This window comes from Phyllostomus discolor, chromosome 7 (assembly GCF_004126475.2).
Source record: "Phyllostomus discolor isolate MPI-MPIP mPhyDis1 chromosome 7, mPhyDis1.pri.v3, whole genome shotgun sequence".
In the NCBI taxonomy this organism is placed as follows: domain Eukaryota; kingdom Metazoa; phylum Chordata; class Mammalia; order Chiroptera; family Phyllostomidae; genus Phyllostomus; species Phyllostomus discolor.
The window spans coordinates 42,459,410-42,481,783 of record NC_040909.2 but is presented as its reverse complement, the minus strand read 5'-3'; the positions used below and the strand labels follow the sequence as shown (position 1 = coordinate 42,481,783).

At 43.2% G+C, this 22,374-nt stretch overlaps 1 protein-coding gene across 1 annotated transcript in view; it reads right to left on the bottom strand.

The window, feature by feature from the left end:
- SRGAP3 (SLIT-ROBO Rho GTPase activating protein 3) overlaps window positions 1-22,374 on the bottom strand; it is a 243,948-nt gene that overhangs the window by 12,700 nt on the left and 208,874 nt on the right. Inside the window, 4 exon segments of the mRNA XM_028518183.2 lie at window positions 1,110-1,290; window positions 17,258-17,337; window positions 20,378-20,605; window positions 20,807-20,912. Coding sequence (XP_028373984.1) covers window positions 1,110-1,290; window positions 17,258-17,337; window positions 20,378-20,605; window positions 20,807-20,912 — 595 coding nt within the window.

The window sequence follows — 22,374 nt, the reverse complement described above, 5'->3', positions numbered from 1 at the left end:
GTCCCTGTCCACAGAGGCTGGGGGACATCAGAGTACCAAGAGCCCTCCACAGGGGGGCATTCCTCATGGGGTTTGCCTATTCCTGGAATTTTCTCAGACCATCCCCTCTGCCCTTCCCTTTGCTTCCCTTCCCTTTAGGTCTAGCTTGGTGGCTGCTTCCTTGATCAATCAGTTCCACCTGAGCCTGAGTAGCACTCAGAGGTACCCTCAATAGCTTTCAAAGAATGGAAGGTGTAGACTATCTGGGCCATCTGGTTGAGCTAGTATTTGGGACACAGGGTTTTTTTTTTTAAATGCCTGATGTTGTTTAAAAGAAAACAGTACCCACAGATACAGAGAACAGGTAAGTGGTTGCCAGAGATGGGAGGTGGGGGGTGGTGGTGAAATGGGTGAAGGGGGTCAAAAGGTACAAACTTTCAGTTATAAAATAAATAAGTTCTGGATGTAATGTACAGCATGGTGACTATAGGTGATAATACTGTGCCGTGTATCAGAAAGCTGTTAAGAGTGTAGATATTAAAAGTTCTCATCACATATGAAAAAATTGTAACTATATATGGCAATGGGTGTTAACTAGACTCATTGTGGTGATCATTTTGCAATGTATACAAATATCAGATCATTATATTGTACACCTGGAATTAATATAATGTTATATGTTGATTATTTCTCAATAAAAAATAGTACCCTATCAACTCAAAAATGTGGGGATGGTCATTCCTGCCTGTCCCCTGAGAGTGCCACCTCAGGGGTGGAGAGTGGTGGGCAGTTAAGGGGTGGGGGGTTGTCCACTAGCTGCAGGGCAGGCAGGGAGGTGAGAGTGTATGGCAAAATCCAGTGGACGCTGAGAACCAGGGTGGGTGACAAATGCTCTGGGGGTGTCAGGTAGGTAGGACCGGCCAAGGGCATCAAACACTATCTCTGAAGCATCAACAATTTGCTTATTTGTTAAAGGGGTTACCATTTAAGGGGATCTATTCTTACAGAAGACCAAGAATATTACATCAGAGAGAACATATCCCTGGCATACACCCCAGCACTGCCCTTCCTGTGCCCATTCTAGACATCACTAGTCGATGATGGTATTCTTCAAAGTAGGGTCCACTCACATGTCCTGTACGACTATGTACTGATGTGGGATGAGTCCATCCACGCCGTTGTGACGCCCCTCCCACCAGTCCTCTGAGGCGCGGTGGTACAAGAGCAGCGAGGCCCCCTTCTTGAAGGACAGCTCACGCGGGGACCGCCCCACATAGTCAAACTTGGCGATGGCCTCAATTTGTTCCACTTCTGGAAGGAAAATAAAGAGGAAGCACATCCACAAGGTCAGGGTAAGAGCAGCCCAGGGGCCTGGGTCAGGTGGCCGTCACTCCTTGGGGCAGCACAGACAGCACACCTGACCCCCAGCCCTCACTGGGGTCAGGACATTGGGGCTCTAGGCTCAGATCCACTCTCCCAGGCTGTGACCTCAGGTGGGCCACCCAACTTCTCAAAAAGAGAAGTGGGGGGCTGACATACCACACCCTTAGTTTCCACTGCCCTGCTTGTTCTCCATTTTAAAAACACTCATTAAAACATTATATGAAATTTCTTTTCCTTCTACCCCTTCATACGAATTCTGTTTCCATTTTTCCATGAATCATTTCCTTCTTTGTCCACTTACTGTCAATGGTTCTTACCTTCTGGGAAGTTAAACAAGTGATGTATGTGGATGTCCATTTATGCAAAATGTTGTATACATTTTTAAGAGTACCCAGAACTGTTTAAGGGTTCCTCACAGCTCACCATTGTGGATTGAACTGTGCCCCTCCAAACTGCTTGTTGATGTGCTAACCCCCAAAGTGATGGTATTTGGAGATGGGGTCACTGGGCAGAAGTTGAGGTTAAATGAGATCAGAAGGGTAGGGCCCACATGTGGTAGAACTGGTGTCCCTCTAAGAAGAGGCAGATGCACCAGAGATCTCTTTCTCTCCACGTGCACACAGGAAAGCCCACGTGAGCACACAGGGAGAAGGCAGCTCTCCACAAGCCAGGAGGAGAGACTCCCCAGAAACCAACCCTGATGGCATCTTCATCTTGAACTTCTATAGCCTCCAAACTGTGAAGAAATAAATTTCTGTTGCTTAAGACACCTGGTCTGGGGTATTCTGTCACAGCAGCCAGAGCTGACTAATGTGGTCATCCATGAGCTTAACATTGGGGGAGGAAGAATTCTTACTGGGGCTGCAGCTCAGCACATCTCTTTGCACATGTGTATTTACCCACCAAACATTTACTCTTCTCTGGTCAGTGACAGGCCATGACTTGGTTAAACAATGAGGATCTGGCTCTTGCCCTTGAGCCACTGCCACTGCCACTGCCCAGTTCTGTCACCTCTTGTCCAGACCTCAGGGAAGTTACCTATCCCCTGTACACCTCAGCTGCATTGTCTGTAGGGTTGTTAGAAGGATTAGAAGATAATGGATGAAAGACAGCATAGTACAAACATATATTAGGTATTCAGCTGATAATGGGTTTCATGATTATGATTGTAATTACTAATGGATTTAGCCTATGAGGTAGGTCCAGACAAGAAATCTAAGCTGCAGAGAGTTTAAGTGGTTTGTCTGAGACTGTACAGCTAATGATGTTTGGAGAAGAGACTGTGTAGAGAACAGAAAAAATTATGCCTGTGATTGATTTAACCTGTGTTATACCTATATCCTAAGAGGTGTCCATATCTGCTAGAAAAAACTGTCTATAGGTATTAATGCATTTACATTTTAAAACCACAAAAATGTTTAACATTGTACAGATAATACATGTAGGTATAGTAAATTATAACAGAATAAAAGAGTAACAGAAGTGACCCCTGCTCTCCCTAGCCTGCAGATACCTTCCCTATGCTGAGCATCCCTGGGCCTCCTATCTGCTCCATTTCTGATGGATTATCTGCATCTGCTCTTTCAGCCCTCTACCTGTCCATTGTGGAGACCTTAGGCAACTTAGTTCTTTCTGAGCTTCAGTTTCCTCATCTGTAGAACAGGAATGAATAAAATCAGTCCCTATACCTTACAGGGCTATTATGAGGATTAAATGAGCTACTGTACACAAAGTGCTTACAGCAGTGTGGACACATAGTTAACTTATATGAGACTTGCTTGTTGTTACCAGAGCTGATGAACTTTTAAGGGTCGGGGTGGAGTGGAAAATCAAAGAGCAGAGGGAGCATACCCCTTCTCACTGCCCCCATGAATCCCCACCATACACGTGTGCTAGAGCTCTTTCTATGAGCAGCTGGCTGGGGTTGACTGTGTCGGGGTCCCCAGGAGATGCAGTAGTCTTTGGAATACACAGCCCTCAGTGCCTGGGACAGCCTTCTGCAGGGAGCAAGCATCAGACAGTTAAGTCAGCTTTTCCCAGCTGGCTCTCTGACGGATGTCTTAAATGCTATTCTAACAGTTGATGCAAAATAACAACGGAGCTAAAGGGGTCAAATAACTCTGATTTTGACTCATAGTCGCCTTCTCAGTAAAGTGGGAAGGTCTTTGTCCTCTGCTGCATCATTGACTCTGCTGCGCAGCCACGTACTAGCACTGCCTGCCAGTCTAGTTAAAGAGAACAAAAAGGCCAGAGGGTTTGCAGACCAGGAGCTCAACCCATCTGGCTGCTGCTCTCTGGACTCTCACCCCAGGGGCTTCCTTTGAGCTGATTCAACTGATAAGGTAGCTGACCTGAGCAGAGGTTTGCTTGTGCTCATGCTCGGAGGAGCATGGTGGGGTTGCCTCCTGGTTCTAGGTCCTGTCTTTCCCATCTCCAGAGCCCCCGCAGTCACTGGGGGCAGTCTGGTGCTAGGGGGTGGGGGTGGGGAGGCGCAGGAGGAATGAGGAATGAGAAGTGGAAAATGTAAGAGAAAGAAGAAAATGGGAGGAGCAGGCCGGGCCACAGCTGAGAGTGAACACTTGTGTTTGCAGATGTGATTATATAAGTGTGTGGTAGGAAGAGTAAGAATAGCTACCAGTTATTAAGAAATTCATTATTTGGGTTTATCATACCTCAAACAGAATATGTGATTCTCCCCTGTACCACTCTCCCACACACCCCTCCCCAGACTTACTTAATTCCCTCATCTTCCCCATCAGAAGTCACCTCGCTTATAGTCACCTTGCTTATTGGCTTAGCCAAAGCCTTGTTGCTCTCAAGCAACCCACATCTAATCCATCAGCAACCACTTTGAGTTGTCCCCTGAGTATGACCAGTCTCACCACCTCCACTGCCACTGTTGTCCCTCTCCCTGGCCTCCTTGCTTGCTTTCTTTTAAAAATATATATTTTATTGATTATGCTATTACAGTTGTCCCATTTTTTTTCTCCCCTTTATTCTCCTCCACCCTACACCTCCCCTTCCACCAGCATTCCCCCTCTTAGTTAATGTCCCCAGGTCATACATATAAGTTTTTTGGCTTCTCCATTTCCTATTCTATTCTTAACCCCCGCCTATCTATTTTGTACCTACAATTTATGCTTTTTATTCCCTGTATCTTTTCCCTCATTCTTTCCCTTCCCCCTCCCCACTGATAACCTTCCATGTGATCTCCATTTCTGTGATTCTATTCCTGTTCTAGTCATTTGCTTAGTTTTCATTCTTGTTCTTTTTAGGTTTAGTTGTTGATAGTTGTGAGTTTGCTGTCATTTTACTGTTCATAATTTTGATCTTCTTCTTTTTCTTAGATAAGTCCCTTTAACATTTCATATAAAAGGGCTTGGTGATGATGAATGCCTTTCACTTGACCTTATCTGGGAAGTACTTTATCTGCCCTCCCATTCTAAATGATAGCTATATTGGATACAGTAATCTTGGATGTAGGTCCTTGCCTTTCATGACTTGGAATACTTTCCAGCCCCTTTTTGCCTGCAGGGTTTCTCTTGAGAAATCATTTGATAGTCTTATGGGAACTACCTTGGTAGGTAACTGTCTCCTTTTCTCTTGCTGCTTTTACGATTCTCTCCTCTTTAGCCTTGGCTAAAGTAATTATGATATGCCTTGGTGTATACTTCCTTGGGTCCAACTTCTTTGGGACTCTCTGAGCTTCCTGGACTTCCTGGAAGTCTATTTCCTTTGCCAGATTGGGGAAGTTTTTCTCCATTATTTTTTCAAATAAGTTTTCAATTTCTATTTTTAAAATATATTTTATTGATTATGCTATTACAGTTGTCCCATTTCCCCCTTTCACTCCCCTCCGCCCTGTACACCCTCTCCCACCCACATTCCCCACCCTTTAGTTCATGTCCATGTGTCATACTTATGAGTTCTTTAGCTTCTACATTTTCCGTACTATTCTTGCCCTCCCCTATCTATTTGCAACCTACATTCTATACTACTTATTCTCTGTACCTTTTCCCCCTCTCTCCTCCTCCCACCCCCCTGTTGCTAACCCTCCATGTGATCTCCATTTCTGTGGTTCTGTTCCTGTTCTAATTGTTTACTTAGTTTCTTTTGGTTTTGCTTTAGGTGTGGTTGTTAATAATTGTGAGTTTGCTGTCCTTTTACTATACATGTTTTTTCTTTATCTTCTTTTCTTAGATAAGTCCCTTTAGCATTTCATAAAATAAGGGCTTGGTGATGACGAACTCTTTTAACTTGACCTTATCTGAGAAGCACTTTATCTGCCCTTCCATTCTAAATGAGAGCTTTGCTGGATAGAGCAATCTGGGATGTAGGTCCTTGTCTTTCATGACTTGGAATATTTCTTTCCAGCTTCTTCTTGCCTGTAAGGTCTCTTTTGAGAAATCAGCTGACAGTCTGATGGGAACTCCTTTGTAGGTTCCTGTCCCCTTATCTCTTGCTGCTTCTAGGATTCTCTCCTTCATTTTTACCTTGGCTAATGTAATGATGATGTGCCTTGGTGTGTTTCTTCTTGGGTCCAACTTCTTTGGCGCTCTCTGAGCTTCCTGGATTTCTTGGAAGACTATTTCCTTTGCCAGATTGGGAAAGTTCTCCTTTATTATTTGTTCAAATACATGCTCAATCTGTTGCTTTTCCTCTTCCCCTTCTGGTACCCCTATAATTTGGATGTTGGAACGTTTAAAGATGTCCTGGATGCTCTTAAGCTTCTCCCCATTTTTTTGAATTCTTATTTCCTCATGCTTTCCTGCTTGGTTGATTCTATCTTCCTTCTGGTCCACTGTATTGTTTTGAGTCCCAGTTTCCTTCCCTTCACTATTGGCTCTCCTCTGTGTATCTTCCTTCATCTCTTTTATGGTAACCTGCATCTTTTCATTTAATTTGCATCCAAAATCAACCAATTCTGTGAGCTTTCTGGTCACCAATATTTTGAACTGTGCATCTGATAGATTGGCTATTTCTTGGTCGCTCAAAAGGATGAGTCCTGGGGGACTGATCTGTTCTTCTGTTGGAAACATATCTCTCCCTGTCTCTCCTTTTTTTTCCTTTTTTTTCTGGTCTGGTCGCTCTTGTTATGGTGGGGGGGCGGAGCCTCAGGTTCACTGGGGCTGGGCACCCCAGTTGCTAGATTGTGATGTTATATGTGGGGGCTGGGGCGGGAGCGGAACAGGAGGGAACAATGGCAGTAGTTCTGTTCTCCTGGGACCTCAGGCCCTTCCCTGGGATCCTGGGCTGTGAGCTCTGCCCTGGTCCACAATCGCCGCCTCACTGGGTCTGCCAGCCGCAGCTTGCATACTCAGGGTCCACTGCTGCGTTCCTGCGTGCCCCGGATGGCTTCCGCACCAAGTTTGTGCCAAGTTTTCCCCAACTTCCAAGTGCTGCTGACCCGTGCCCACCCCTCAGCCCCTCCTACCAGTCTGGTTGTACGGGTCTACTTCAACTTCTTGGCTGTCCGACTTCCATTCAGATAAATCCTCTATCAGTTCTGAGTGTTATTCTAGCTCTAAATTGTTGTTGTTCTAATCTTGGTTGTGTGTGGAGGTACGGTGCGTCCACCTATTCCTCCATCTTGCCAGAAGTCTCAGTTTTCAATTTCTTGCTCTTCCTCTTCTCCGTCTGGCACCCGTATGGTTCAGATATTGGGATGTTTAAAATTGTCCTGGGGGTTCTTAAGCCTCTTCTCATTGTTTGAAATTCTTGTTTCTTTATTCTGTTCTGGTTGAATGTTTGTTTCTTCCTTCTGTTCCAAATTGTGGATTTGAGTCCCAGTTTCTTTCCCTTCACTGTTGGTTCCCTGTACATTTTTCTTTATTTCACTTTTCATAGACTTCACATCTTCCTCTATTTTGTGACCATACGCAACCATTTCTGTGAGCATCCTGATTACCAGAGTTTTGAACTCTGCATCTGATAAGTTGTCTATCTCTTCATCACTTAGTTCTATTTTTTTCTAGAACTTGGATCTATTCTTTCATTTGGGCTATATTTTTTCTCTGCATGCCTATTATGTTGTAAGGGGTGAAGCCTTAGGTATTCATCAGGGTGGGGCAACCCATGTTGCTGCGTTGTGGTGCTCTCTGTGGGGGGAGAGGTCCAAGAGGGAACAATGCCACTTGCTCAGCTCTTTCCCGGCTTTCAGTCACTTCCCCGACTACCATAAGCAAATTGGGCCCTTCTGGTTCTGATTCCTGGGTAGGTGGGCTTGTGTATGTTCTAGGACTCTGTGGGTCTCTCCAACAAACTCTCCTGTGAGTCTGGGAGTTTCTTCTGCCTCCACAACCCCCACAGATTTTTACAGCCAGAGGTTCTGAGGCTTTATTTCCCCATGCTGGAGCCCTTGGTTGCACGGTCTGTCTTGCTCCCCAGTTGTTCCTCTCAATTTATCCATGTGCAAATTTGGGACCACCTGGTCCACCAGCCGCCACCTCACCTGCCCACCACCTGGTCGCACATCCTCTCCGCCCCAGCTGTCCATCTCTGTCCTTCCTACCAGTCTGTTTCTGGTAGGAAACATAGATGTTTCTTCTTTAATGCCTTGGTTGTTGGATTTCCATACAGTTTGATTTTCTGGCAGTTCTAGTTATTTTTTGTTTTTAAATTTGTGTTGCCCTTCTTTTGGTTGTGCAAGGAGGCAAAGTGTATCTACCTATATCTCCATCTTGTCTGGAAGTTCAAAATTCTGTCCTTGCTTTCATTCTTACTTGGGGAACCATTTTTCCCCACAGTAGCCAGAGGAATCTTTTAAAATCATAAACCAGATAATGAAACTCTCTTGTTCAAATCCCTGGGAATGCTTCCTGTTGTGCTTGGAACAAAACCCAAATGTTTCCTCATGGTACCTGAGGCCCTTCATGCTATGGGCCCTAGAGACCTCTGCAGCCTCATCACCCTGTCACCCAGTCTGCTCCAGCCTCACTAGCCTTCTTGATGTTTCTTCTCCGACTTCATATTACGACACTTTTCAAACCAAGTAAAGCTGAACATGCATATACCCACTACCTAAACTAAACTCTACTATTAACCTTTTACTATACTAGCTTTGTGGCATATCTATCTATCCATCCCTCTACCCATCCATCTAATTTCTTAAAATGTGTTTTAAAGCAAGTTGCAGATATCAAGTACACATTACCACTAATCACAACAGTATACACACTCACAGAGACTTCTTGGTGCTTTTGAACCAGGCCATACTTTTTCCTGTTGCGGGGCCTTTGTAGTTCTTACTGCCTTTTCCTGGGATGCTTTTCTACCATATCTTGTGAATGTATTCACATTCAACAAATATTTATTGACCACTGTGCATCATTTCCTAATTTCGTTCAGGTCTGTACTCAAAGTCATTGCCTCAGCAAGGTTTTTCCTGACCATCCGCAACTACAGAAGCACCAACTATCAAATCACTCTAAACTTTTCTCTTGCTTTATTCTTCACAGCATGTATCACAACCTGAACTCACATGTGTGCATGCATGCACACACATGCACATGTAGTTTCCAACCATGCTCACTGTCAATCTTTCCTACTAAAATGTGAGCTCCATTAGGACAGGGGTTTTATTTTGTTTCCTGCTATTTTCCCACTTCTAGAACAGTCCCTGGAAATGAGCAGGTGCACAATACTGACTTGTTACTTGCATGAACAAATTAAGTGTTTACTATGTGCTAAGTGTTCTTGCATTATCACATTTAACCCTCACAGCAATATCTGCAGCACTATTCTCATTTTACAGAAGAGAAAACTGAGGCTGAAGGGAAGTGATGTGCCATATAAGGGGCAATCACACAAGCAAGAGAGGGATGAGCTGATAACTAAACCCAGGCCCCAGGCATCATTAATAAAGCCTTCCTGGTGCTTTAAAAACATGCTAAGTTGATTCCTCCCCAGGGCTTTTACATCTATACAATGTAAACATGAATGTACATCTACATATGCTGTATGTTTGATATTCAATTTGACTCCTGCTGATTGAGAGGACAGTTATACCAGAGAGTGAGGAGATGGAGAGGCCAGCCCTGGAGCTGAAGGAAAGGTTGAGGACTATTCCAGTCGGGACCTGGAGTCACACTTTAGGAAATCAAGGAAGGAAATAATAAAGGTTAGGGTAGAAGTTAATGAAATAGAGAATAGAAAAATTACAGAAAAAAATAAATGAAACCCAAAGCTGGTTCTTTGAAAAAAAAAATCAATGAAATTGACAATCCTTTAACTACACTAACTGAGAAAAAAAGAAAAGATTCAAATTATTATAATCAGAAATGAAAAGGGACACTACTACCAACTTTATAGAAATAGAGGATTATAAAGTAATACTATGAATATTTTACCAGTATGTTAGTAAATTAAATAACCTAGATGAAATGGACAAATTCCCACAAAGACACAAACTACTAAAGTAACTCATTGAAATTAAGAATAAACTGACAGTAACCGGATGGAAGGGGGAGGGAATAATGGGAGGAAAAGGGGGAAGCGTTTTCAGGAACATGTACAAAGAACACATGGACAAGACCAAAGAGGGGTAGGATCAAGGGTGGAAAGTGGGGATGGCTGGGGTGAGGGGGAATGGTGGGGGCAAAATTGAGACAATTGTACTTGAACAACAATTAAATTAAAAAAAAAGAAAAAGAAAAAGAAAGAACCTATAGAGGTGATGTGAAAATCTTTATTTAAAAAAGAAAAAAATAACTCAGGAAGAAATTAAAAAATCTGAATAGACCTATAACAAGTGAAGAGTTTTAATCAGTAGTCAAAAAGCTATACTCCACAAAGAAATGCCTAGGCCCAGATGGTTTACCTGCTGAATCCTACCAAACATTTAAAGAAGAATTAATAACAATTCTTCACAAACTCTTCCAAGAAACAGAAGAGATGGAAAGACTCATCTCATTTTATAAAGTCATTATTACCTGGATATCAGAATCAGGCAAAGATATCATAAAAACAGAAAACTACAGACCAGTATCTCATGAATATGGATGTAACAAAATAATAGCAAATTGAATCTAGTAACATATAAAACGAATTATGCTCCACACCCAAGTGGAATTTATCCCAGGAATGCAAAATTTGTTTAACATAAAAAACTAATATATCAATCAATAAAATAAAAAATTACACAATCATCTCAATAGATGAAGAAAAGGCATTTGACAAAATGTGATATAATAAAAACACCCAACAAACTAGGAATAGAAGGGAACTTCAATCTTATAAGCATCGTCTATGAAAAACTCACAGCTAACATCACATTTAATGGTGAAATACAGGATGCCTTCCCTCTAAGATCAGGAGCGAGACAAAGGTATCCATCCTCATTCTTCAATCAACATTGTACTGGACGTTCTAGCTAGGGCAGTTAGTCAAGGAAAGTAAATAGAAGGCATTCAGATTGGAAAGGAAGAATTAAAACTATGTCCATTCCTAGATGCTATGATATGCAGATTATCCAAGGAATTCACTAAAAACTATTTGAATGAATGACTAAGTTCAGCAAGGCAGCAGGATACAAGAGCAATATAGTAAAAGAAATTATATTCATACACATGTGTAATGAACAATTTGAAAGTGAAACTAAGGAAACAATTCAACTTATGTTAGCAACAAAAATAATAAAATACTGAGGAATAAATTTAACAAAACAAGTAATTCATGCACTGAAAACTATGGATCATTGTTGAAAGAAATTAAAGATCTAAGTAATTGGAAAAATATCCCATGTTTACGGATTGGAAGCCTTAACACTGTTAAGCTGGCAATATTCCCAAATCGATGCATAGACTCAAATGCAATCTTGATCAGATTCCAGGTTGACTTCTTTGTAGAAACTAACAACTGATTCTAAAATTCATATGCAAAGAGCCCAAACTAGCCAGAAAATCTTGAAAAATAAAAACAAAGTTGGAGGACTCACATGTCCTGGTTTCTTTCTTTCTTTTTTTTTAGGTTTATTTTATTCTTTTTTAAATTTTTTATTGTTGTTCAAGTACAGTTGTCTCCATTTTCATACAAAGAAACAGTAACCAAGACAGTCCAGTACTAGCTCAAGTATAAATACATTAACAGGGGACCAAAAAACAACCCAGAATTTATTTATAAAAAATTGTGTATTTTTTCTTACATGTTTAAACTTCAGCAACCTTCAAAGTACTCTCCATTTGAGGCAATACACCTACTGAGACATTTTTTCTGCTGCTCAAAACAGTTTCATGTCTTTTAATGCTTCTGATGTTTTTTTTTCACCTCTTCCACATTGACAAAGCATTTCCCTTTGAGGACTTTTTTCATCCAGAGAAATTTTAAAAAGTCACTCAGGGAAAGACTAGGTAAATAGGGAGGGCGGGGCAGGTATGCTTGTAAATCACCCATTCCAATCTTAGGGGTCTATTTCATGACCTAATTTGGTCATGAAATGGGCAAACATGGTGAAAGAGTCTTCAAAAAAATTCACTGAAGCCAAATGCAGTCTCTCACAACAATGCCAGATGGTACACTGATACAGATGGGTTCCTAGACTTCCGGTCAAGATGGAGGTATAGGTAGACACACTTTACCTCCTTGCACAACCATAAGAAGGATCACAACTAACCTCAAAATGAAAAACACCCAGAACTGTCAGAAAATCAAACCGTGTAGAAGTCTGACAGCCAAGGATTTAAAGAAGCCATATTCATCCCAATTGGTAGGAGGGGTGGAGATGGGAAACCAGGGCAGAGAGGACATGGTGCAGTCATGGGAAGGTGGTGGCGGTGAGGTGGCCAGCGGGACAGGTGGATCCACGTTCATGTGTGGTGGATAAAATCAGGAAATATACCTTGGGAGTGAGCCATCCCAGCCCCAGGCCCAACTGCATAGCCCAGGGTTCCAGGGCCAAGAAAATAAAGCCTCATAACTTGTGGCTGTAAAAACCAGTGGAGGTTGGGGTGGTGGAACAAACTGCCATTCTCCTAGGAGAGGCCATTTAAAGGGCCCACATAGTCCTAGAAGGAACACAAACTCACCCACTCTGGGAACCACCAATAGGGTGGCAGCTACAGGAGCATTAGCTGCATACAGGAAGGGGGTGAAGTGACTGGAAATGGGGAGAGTGTGGAACAAGTCTCAGTGGCATTGTCCCCTCTCCAGCCTGTCCCTCATACACAGTCACAAAGCAGTGAAGTGGGTTGGCCCACCATGGTGAATACTGAAGGCTCTGCCCCATACAACTTAACAGATATACTAAGACAGGGAGTAAAAGCAGCTCTACCTAATGCACAGAAACAAACACAGGGAGGTTGCCAAATCAAGGAGACAAAGAAATATGACCCAAATGAAAGAACAGAACAAAACCCCAGAAAAAGAACTAAGCAAAATGGAGATACATATGCAGAGTTCAAAAAACTGGTGATAAGGATGCTCAGAGAAGTCATTAAATATGGCAAAAACATAAGGGAAGAAACGAAGGCTACAGTAAGCAAAATAAAAAAAATCCTCGGGGAAATGACAGTGAAGGTAAGGAAGCTGGGATTCAAATCAACAATCTATAACATAAGGAAGAAATAAACATTCAACCAGAACAGAATGAAGACACAAGAATTCAAAAAAAAAAATGAGGAGAGAATAAGAAGACTCTGAGACATCTCCCAAAGTGCCAATATCTCAATCATAGAGATGCCAGAAGTAGAAGAGGAAGAGCAAGAAATTAAAAATTGATTTGAAAAAATAAGGAAAGAAAACTTCCCTAATTTGGTGAAGGAAATAGATATGCAAGTCCAGGAAGCACAGAGAGTCCCAAACAAGTTAGACCCAAAGAGGACCACACCAAGACACATCATAATTGAAATGCCAAAGGTTAAAGAAAAGGAGAGAATCTCAAAAGCAGTAAGAGAAAAGGAGACAGTTACCTACAAAGTTTCCATAAGACTATCAACTGATTTCTCAAAAGAAACTTCTAGGCAAGAATGGACTGGCAACAAGTATTCAAAGTGATTAAAAGCAAGGACCTATATCCAAGATTACTCTATCCAGCAAAGCTATCATTTAGAATGGAAGGGTAGATAAAGTGCTTCCAAGACAAGGCAAAGCTAAAGGAATTCATCATCACCAAGGCTTTATTATATGAAATGTTAAAGGGACTTATCTGAGAAAAGGAAGATCAAAACTATGAACAGTAAAATGATAACAAACTCACAACTATCAACAACTGACTCTAAAAAATAAAAACAAACTAAGCAAACAACTAGAATAGGAAAAAAATCATAGATATGGAGATCATTTGGAGGGTTATCAGTGGAGAAGGGGAAGCAGAAGAATGAGGGAAAAGGTACAGAGATGAAGAAGTATAATTGGTAGATGCAAAATAGGCAGGGAGATGTTAAGAAAAGTAGAAGAAATAAGTCAAAGATCTTATATGCACGACCCATGGACATAAACTAAGCGGGGGGGGGGGGGGGGATTGCTGGAAGGAAGGGGGAAAATTGGAACAACTGTAATAGCACAATCAATAAATTATACTTAAAAAAAAACCCAGATAGGTTCCTAGAAGACTCACCTAGCAGGGGAAGCCTGTACTACAAGGGGCCTGCCTTCCAGAAGACTATTCTGGTTTTTTTGGGTCCCCACTCATATAAGCCAGTAGAATAGAATTGCAAGACCAAATATAAACCCCTGTAGTGAACTGATGTTTTCTTAAGAAGGCCAAGACCATTCAGTGAGGGGAAGAATAATTTTTTCAACTAATTGTGCTGGGACAAATGGATAGCCACACACAAAGGAATGAAACTGGGCTAGTACCTTACACCATATACAAACTTTACCTCAAAATGAATCAGAATGGATTACCTGAACATAAGTACTCAAACTATAAAACTCTTAGCATAAAACAGGTTAAATCTCATGAACTTGGTTTTGGCAAAGGATTCTTAGATATAACACAAAAAGCATAAGCAACAAAGCTTTTATGCTTCTAGGGACACCATTAAGAAAGTGAAAAGACAATCCATGGAATATGTTTGTAAGTCATGTATCTGCTAAAGGACTTATATTTAAACTATATAAAGAGCTCTTATAACCCAATAATAAAAAGACAACCAAATTTTAAAATGGACAAAGGATCTGAAGTAACATTTCTCCAAAGAAGATATACAAATAGCCAACAAACACATGAAAAGATGCTCAGCATCATTAGTCGTTGGAAAAATTCAACTCAAAACCTCAGTGAGACACCACTTCATGTCTACTAGGGTTTGGAAAGCAGTGTGGCAGTTCCTTAAAGATTCAACACAGAGCTATTTATCACCCAGCAATTCCTGCATAGGTATACCCAAGAGAAATGAAAACATGCCTGTACGAAGTTGTACACAAATGTTTATAGCAGCATTATTCATAATAATCAAAAAGTGGAAACAACCCAAATGTCCATCATCTGACAAATGGATAAAGAAAATGTAGTCTATCCACACAACGGGATATTATTCAGCCATAAAAAGGAACACATTCTAGATCCACGCTACAACAGGGATGAACCTTGCAAACACTATGCTGAGTGAAAGGAGCCAGACACAGCAGCCACATACCACATGATTCCATTTGTGTGAAATGCCCAGAACAGGTGAATACGTAGAGACAGGAAATAGATTAGTGATTGCTTAGGGCTGGGGAAAATGTGGGGCGTGGGGTGCAGAGATAGGAGGGTGAGGGATGATAGTTAAGGACATGGAGTTTCTTTTCCTGGTGATTAAAAAGTTCAAAAATTGTGTCAAGACTGTACATATCTGTGAATATACTGAAAACCATTGAATTGCACATGTTAAGTGGATGAATTGTATGCTACATGAATTATATTACAATAAAATGGTTAAAACAAGAGAAAGGGAGAATACTTCTTAGGTGCCAGGCCTTGGCCACGTGGTGCAGGCCCTTTTACCACCTCTGCACAAGGGGTTAGGAACAGTAGCCAAGGCAGCAATAAAGTGGCCACTGTTTCTCATTTTCTACCATTCTTTATTTCTCACAGGGCAGAGTGGCCATGGTTCAGGCAAAATTGGGTGTTCATATATAAGCTGACTGTACTACTATTTAATACCATCAAAACCTTACCTAATACACACAATAGGCATAAATCTCTAAATATTATGTTGAGCAAAAAACCAAAGCCAAAGAACCCTGTTCCATATAACTCCATTTATACAGAGTTCTAGAACAGGCAAGCTGTCTGTGGCGAAAAAGTACATCATGCCAGTGGTTGCTTCTTGGGCCATTTGGGGAAGGGACTGACTGGGAAGGGGCATGAAGAACTTTCTGGGGCATTGGAAATGTTCCATATCTCTACAGGGGTCTGAGTAGCACTAGTTTTTGCATTATAAAAACCCATGGAATGATACTATTAAGATTTGTACATTTCTGTGTATGTAATTTTACTTAAAAAAAAAAGAACCATAAACAATATTGACCCCTAGTTAATTACTTGCATGCTAAAGTGTTTGAAGGATGTGTGCCTTGATGATTACAATGCACTTTGAAATGTGTTAAATGTGAACTAGACTGAGAGATGGATAGATGACTATACGACAAAGTAAAACACAATGTGTGCGGGCTATGAACCAAAGTGTCGCAGGTTCGATTCCCAGTCAGGGTACATGTTTGGGTTGCAGACCATGACCCCCAGCAACCGCACATTGATGTTTCTCTCTCTCTCTCTTTCTCCCTCCATTCCCTCTCTAAAAATAAATAAATAAAATCTTTTAAAAAAAAGTAAAACACCATATTAACAATTGCAGAAACTAGGTGGTAAATGTATGTTTGTTCACTGTATAAAGTCCTTCAGCTTTTCTATGTGTTTGAAATTTTTTACTAAAGAAAATATTGAGAACTGCAAACAAAAATCTCACACAGATTTGAAGCAGATGCCTAGCACAATATGATGAACTATGGACCCCTTCTCAGAGGCACACATCCCAACCAAAACAAAATTTGACCCATAGTGGACCTCCGACAGAACTAATGGCTTAGTGGTTTTCTAGATGCAGATGATGGGCTGCGCTATGACTATGACAGACCCACTGCACTTTTACTGGCATGGGTCTTTTCCTCTGTTAAAAAAAAAAAGTTAAAAATTATATGTTAGAACTGCATTGGTATAAAGATGACTATAACCCAGGCTAGGTCATATTTATTTTTTTACTCTTGTTTTAAAAGAAATTAAGACATTTCTAAAGTATCATAGGCCCTAGGCACTGTGCCTACTCTGCCTAATGGATAGGCTGGCCCTGGGCCCGTATTATCGAGATTGCTTATCAGTGCAGTCGAGATGCCCCCGAGACTCACCTGACTAGCCTAGAAGGGGTGGAAGGGCCTGCTGAGCCCCTCAGAGCTCAGGCTGGCCTCTCCCTCTCCTTCTCCCCCTCCCCCTCCACATCCCTGGGTCATCCCTGTTAGGCTTTATATTTTGGCAGCCCACCGCACTAGGACACATCTGGAGCCTGGCGTCCTCACTCTGATCATGGGGAGCTGCTCCCAACCTGTCAGGTAATAAGACTGGAGGTCCCCAATGACACAAGTCTAGCTCAGCGACATGCCCCAAGTCCCAGCACAGGCTGGGCACAGGACAGATCCCTGGTGGGGAGGGACAGAGGGACAAAGTATGCTTCCTACTTAGGAAACTGTTGTCATGTAGGATATGAACTTGGGCCCACAAGGACACAGACAGGAATGAGGAATGTGGCAAATGGGAGTGCACAGGCCGCTGCGATCTTCCTGGGCCTCCTCTGTTCTGCAGGATGATGTGCTGATGTACAAAGCTGGAGGGGTTATGCAGTCCAGCCCAGAATTAAGCAGTTGTAAGTCAGCATGAGAGGCCCCAGGTGGGCTCCTTGGCCCCAGATTACCCCTTCCTTACCTTCATCACTGGTGTGAGGTTCAGTGCCATTGTCGTGGTCAACTTCATCAATGGTCCCTGGCTCACTGTGTGGGCTGTCACTGCAAGGAGATATGGGAAGGAAACTCACTCAGGGGCTTTGTACCCTCACACTGCCCCCAGTCCACATCCAGGCCTTGACCCAGATCAGGCCCAGGCCCGCTTGACCCCATCTTTTCCATTTGACCATCCATGGACTTTCCTTCCTAACAGAAAACCACTTATGGCTCCCTGGTTAGGAAGCTTCCCTGCATAACCTTCCCTGGTTGCCCCCAGCCCTGGAATTTGTTGGGCTGTCTTCTTGGTAAAGTTGTCAATGCCAAGGTGTTCTGTAAGATCCAGAGGGCAGTGGTAAAACCTTGACTTTTATCCTTAGAAAACCATAGGGCAGAAAAGAAAGGCATTTCGGAAGTGCTATGAGTCATTCACTTAGCCTGGCTCCCTGCCTTCACAGGAGCTGAGCATCCAGCGAGGTGGAGGGAAGCTCACGAGGAGCAGAGCTTCTCAGAGCCACCTTCAGCTGCTGTGTGCAGAAGCCCAGCTCAGTCTCAGTGGCACCAGCATGCAGGCAACCAGGATGGACAGAGTGGTAGATTGAGTCAAGGCCTGTCCAATTTAGTCATATATGCACTGGGATAATTTCACTAGCTGCTACCCTCTCATGAGATTATAAATTTCTCGAGGCTAGGGTTCATTCACATAGTCAGTTTTTTTTTCACTGAGCCATTGATTGAGTCCTAATATATGCCTGACACTGTGCTAGGTAGGTTGGATGCCCTGAGGGGTCAGGTGGTCACAGACCTGCTCTCATGGGCCAGGAAATAAAACTGCTGCAAGTGGAAATGTTTTATATAGGAGCCAATGAGCAGAGATAAGAACAGAGACAAGAGCAGAGGAGACCTACACAGAGTGGTCAGGGAAGGCTTCTTAGAAGAGGTGACATTTGTGACACCATTTAAAAGAATATAGATTTTATTATGAAAAATTCTCTGTTGCCTCCTGGATAAGGTCCAGACTCTGCACAACAGCTTGTTCCAGACCTCTCATCACTTGGCTCCCGCTGGCCTGCAGAGCATCCTCTCTCACCACCCCCCTCGTCACGTGAAACACTCCAGATACAGAGAACTGCATTTCCTTATTCAGAACATTCTTTGCCCACTCCACCTGGCTGACACCAGTTCATTCTGTAGGTCTCAGTTAAGTCATTGTTTCCTTCAGGAACCCTTTCCTGAACTCCCTACATTGGCTCAGGGGACCCCATTTCTGGAACTGCCTGTTCCCTCCTCCACCAGGGCTCCCTGCATCAGAAGTTAATCCTGTTCGAGGTACATCCCTTCCCCCTCAGCCCAGGGCCTGAGCCAGGACAGATGCTCATAACCATTTGTTGAATCAATGAATGTTGTCCATTGTGATGAGACCCTCAGCCAAATCTCACTTTTGGGCTTTGAAAATGTCTCTAAAATTACCATGCAATTAATAGTTTTCCTTTCTTATGGGATGCAAAGGCCACTAAGAAGAGTGTAGTGACTGTATATTGTTCTTTGACAAATACACTGAGAGCTGTAGGACCCTACCCAGACCGCTGATTTTATATACATATAGCAACAAGAACGGAGAGCTGGTAATGATTACAAAACCTTGAAAAGCTCTTTGTCCAGAAAGTCTGCTTGCTGGCTGTTTAATGTTTCTATTACAGAACAGGGACAGATGCACTCTTAGTGCCTCAAAAGAGATTAAAGAGCTATGATTAGATAACAGCTGGGTCTGGTCCTTCTGTGCGGAAAACAGAGGCTGGAACATGTCTCTTCTTTGCAGCAGTTACCCAAATATGCCCACAAAAACTAAAGCAATTCAAGAATCCAGGAATACTCTGACAATCAAAAGACAGACTCCTGTAGGCACCTGGCTCGAAGCAGTGCGGGTAATGCCTAAATATAGAGCTGTGAATTATCCTGGATTGAGAGTAAAGAGAGAATATGAACCCTTTGACTGGTTGGTCTCTGTCAGTTGGTGTTCTGAATCTCCTGTCTTTTCCACATTAAAAAGAATCCTATTTACTTCATTTAAGGTCTTAGCCTGGGGAAGGCAGTCAGCCCTGATTTTGATAAGGTCCTAATTTACTTCTCCCCAGACCCACCTCGGTGCCCAACTAGCACCTGCTGACCTGGTGTGGAGCTCTCACAGACAGTGAGTTCTCTCTGGAAATGAGAACTCGGGTGAAGGGGACAATGGCAGGGTGTGTCACTCTCCATTCATGTGTTTGAAATGGGGTTACCTACTTCCCTGCTGCCTGGGATGGGCTGACAATTCACCTGGCCAACGACAGCATTACATCTGCTAATCTTAGTTCACCAGACTCTTAGCAGGGAGATACCATTCTTGAGCTAGTGTTGGAATGTTTGGAAGGAGAAGCTCTTTTTTTCACTGGGGATGCTGACAGAATGGACTCTAAATCTGGAGTTACCAGATACCTTTTTTTAAAAAAAAAAGATTTTATTTACTTAGTTTTAGAGAGAAGGGAAGGGAGGGAGAAAGAGAGGGAGAGAAACATCAGTGTGTGGTTGCCTCTCATGTGCCCCCTCTTGGGGACCTGACCTACAACCCAGGCATGTGCCCTGACTGGGAATTGAACTGGTGACACTTTGGTTCACAGGCCAGCACTCAATCCACTGAGCTACACCAGCCAAGGCACCAGATGCCTTCTTGAAACCTCCAAGAAATAGGCTGCCTGAGAATGAAGCCAACATGGAAGAAAGCAGAGCCATAGGCTGGGGATTGTAGGACTGAGTCCTGATGATAATAGTTGAGCCCCTGGGTCCAGCTATACCTGAAGCCATGATCTCAGACTTTTTAAATAAACCAATAAATTTCCATTTAGCTTAAGCCAATGTGAGTTGCATCTCTGTCCCTTATAAATCAACACAGTCTTTACTGATGCATCTATCTCATGTCAGGTTGCTGTGAAGCTCAAATGAGAAAATGTATATGGGGGTACAGGCTATAAAGCAGTAAGAAAATTAAAGGGTTTCTTACTGTTCCTGTTCAACAGCAACAACAACAACAATGATGGCAATAGTAATATTAAGAGGAATGGAATCTTACCAATATTCTTCCCCTCCAGCCATGCATTTTTCATACACGGGTCCCTCTAGCTCCCGGGGGCTGGGGAAGATGGCTTCATGATGGATGATGATGGTTTTGATGACTTCATTGACGTGTGCCTGGCAGGACACAGGGTCCTGCCCATCAGGAATGTGCATGAGGGTGGGCCCGAAGCAGATGGCCAGGTTGTAGGGATCCATCATGTTCTCATCACTATACTGCGAGAGGCTACGAGAGAGGAGGCACCCACAAGTCACCTGGGAAAGGCAAAGCCTCCCCCTGTGGTTTCTTTCTCTTGGGGCTCCACTCAGCTCTGGGAGGGTTCCATGTTATAAGAATAGCTGCACCTGCAAAAGCCTCAGGAATCCCCCTCCCAAAAGAGGTCAGGGCTGAGTCAAAGAGGGGCCCCCCCTTGGCTGGACAACTCACTGGTTGAGGAAAGCGAAGAGATATCTCATGACCACGATGACCACGCGGGGAAGGGTGATGAGGATTTGTTGGATCTGGTGCACCCTCTCAGCTGGGCTCTCCAGTTCTGTAACATAAAGGGACTTTCAGGTTGCCTATCATCCTCAGAGAGCCAAACAGACAACATTTGTGAGGTCCACTTCATACTAAATCAGCCCACATAGTTCAGTTCTGGGGACTGAAATGGGACCCTGGCTTGACCAATGAAAGCATCATATTCCCCTGGCCACTGGGTAGGGCCAGGGAGGGGTCATGGCCTTGTCAGAACCGATCACAGTTGATCCTTGGGACTTTGGGCCAGAGGAACCGAGAAAGAGGCACCCTCTTGCAACTGGGTAGAGGAAAGCGTGAAGCTGCTGAGGGATCCCATGGGAGAAGATCCTGCCTGAAAGTGGTGATAACCCAGAAATAGAGGACAAATTCCTGCCAATGCCATGTAGGGTCTGTGTCCAGTGGGGGCCCAAAATTTCATGAATGTGAGCCCATGCATTCCCTCTTATAGATTAAGCCAGTATAAGTTGAGTTTCTATCTCCTGTAAACTATGTTTCATCGAACTCTTTATAAACACCAGCTCAGCTATAGCATCAGCTAGCACATAGCAGGTGCTCAGGAAAAGAGTGTTGAGTCAGTCAGGCCAGGGATGGGAGCAGCAAATTGGGCCTGACAAGGAGAGCAAAGTGCTATGTATGTTTTGCCTAGTTGAGAGGGAAAGCTGGCACCACAAAGAGTGAGCTGCCGAAGCTCTGATGTTCATGTGCAGCGCTGATGCTGGGCTGGTGCACAAATCCACGTCAGTTTCTTTTTCAGAAAACATGTTTTTCCTACCACAGTTCCTCCCTCCAGCCCTCACATTCTGTCAACATGTTTCTTCTAAAACACACCTGTCCAACTTCTCTGCATCCAAGGCCCTTCATGAAGGGGTTTCAACCAGCCTTGCACACCCATCTCCTAGTCACTGCCCCTTCCCAACATGTCTGAAGATGACTTAGAGCCATGCTTCTCAGATGAAGCAGCAGTGCACCTCAAGGGACATTTGCAGACATACTCGAGTGAGGCATTCTTTGAGTTTGTCAAAGACTGGACAGGGTGCGGGCGCTGCTCCTGCCCCACATGCCAGTAGTGCCCTGTGGCGGAACTACATGCCAGGCCGTTTACCCACCGTTGCCCTCTCACAAAGGGCTTGGCCACTCCTAGGCCTTCGCACACACTGCTGACCTCTGCGGTCTGTCGGGCACACTCCAGCCCACCTTCAGGGTCTGGCTCTGGGGAGCCCCACCGGAGCCTTCCCACAGAGTTCAGTTCTCGCATCTTTATCGATTTCACTGTCCCTCCATGTCCTCATACCACCCTCGTACCACCTTCACTATTATTTATTAACTTTTAATTAAAAACATTTATTTAAAAAGGAGACTTGACCTCATTTTGTAAATGAGAAATAAGGATCACTTGCTATAATTAGAAGGTAATAAAAATAGATACAATGCAATCAAAACAATGTTACTAAATTATAGGTAGACATTGTTCTATA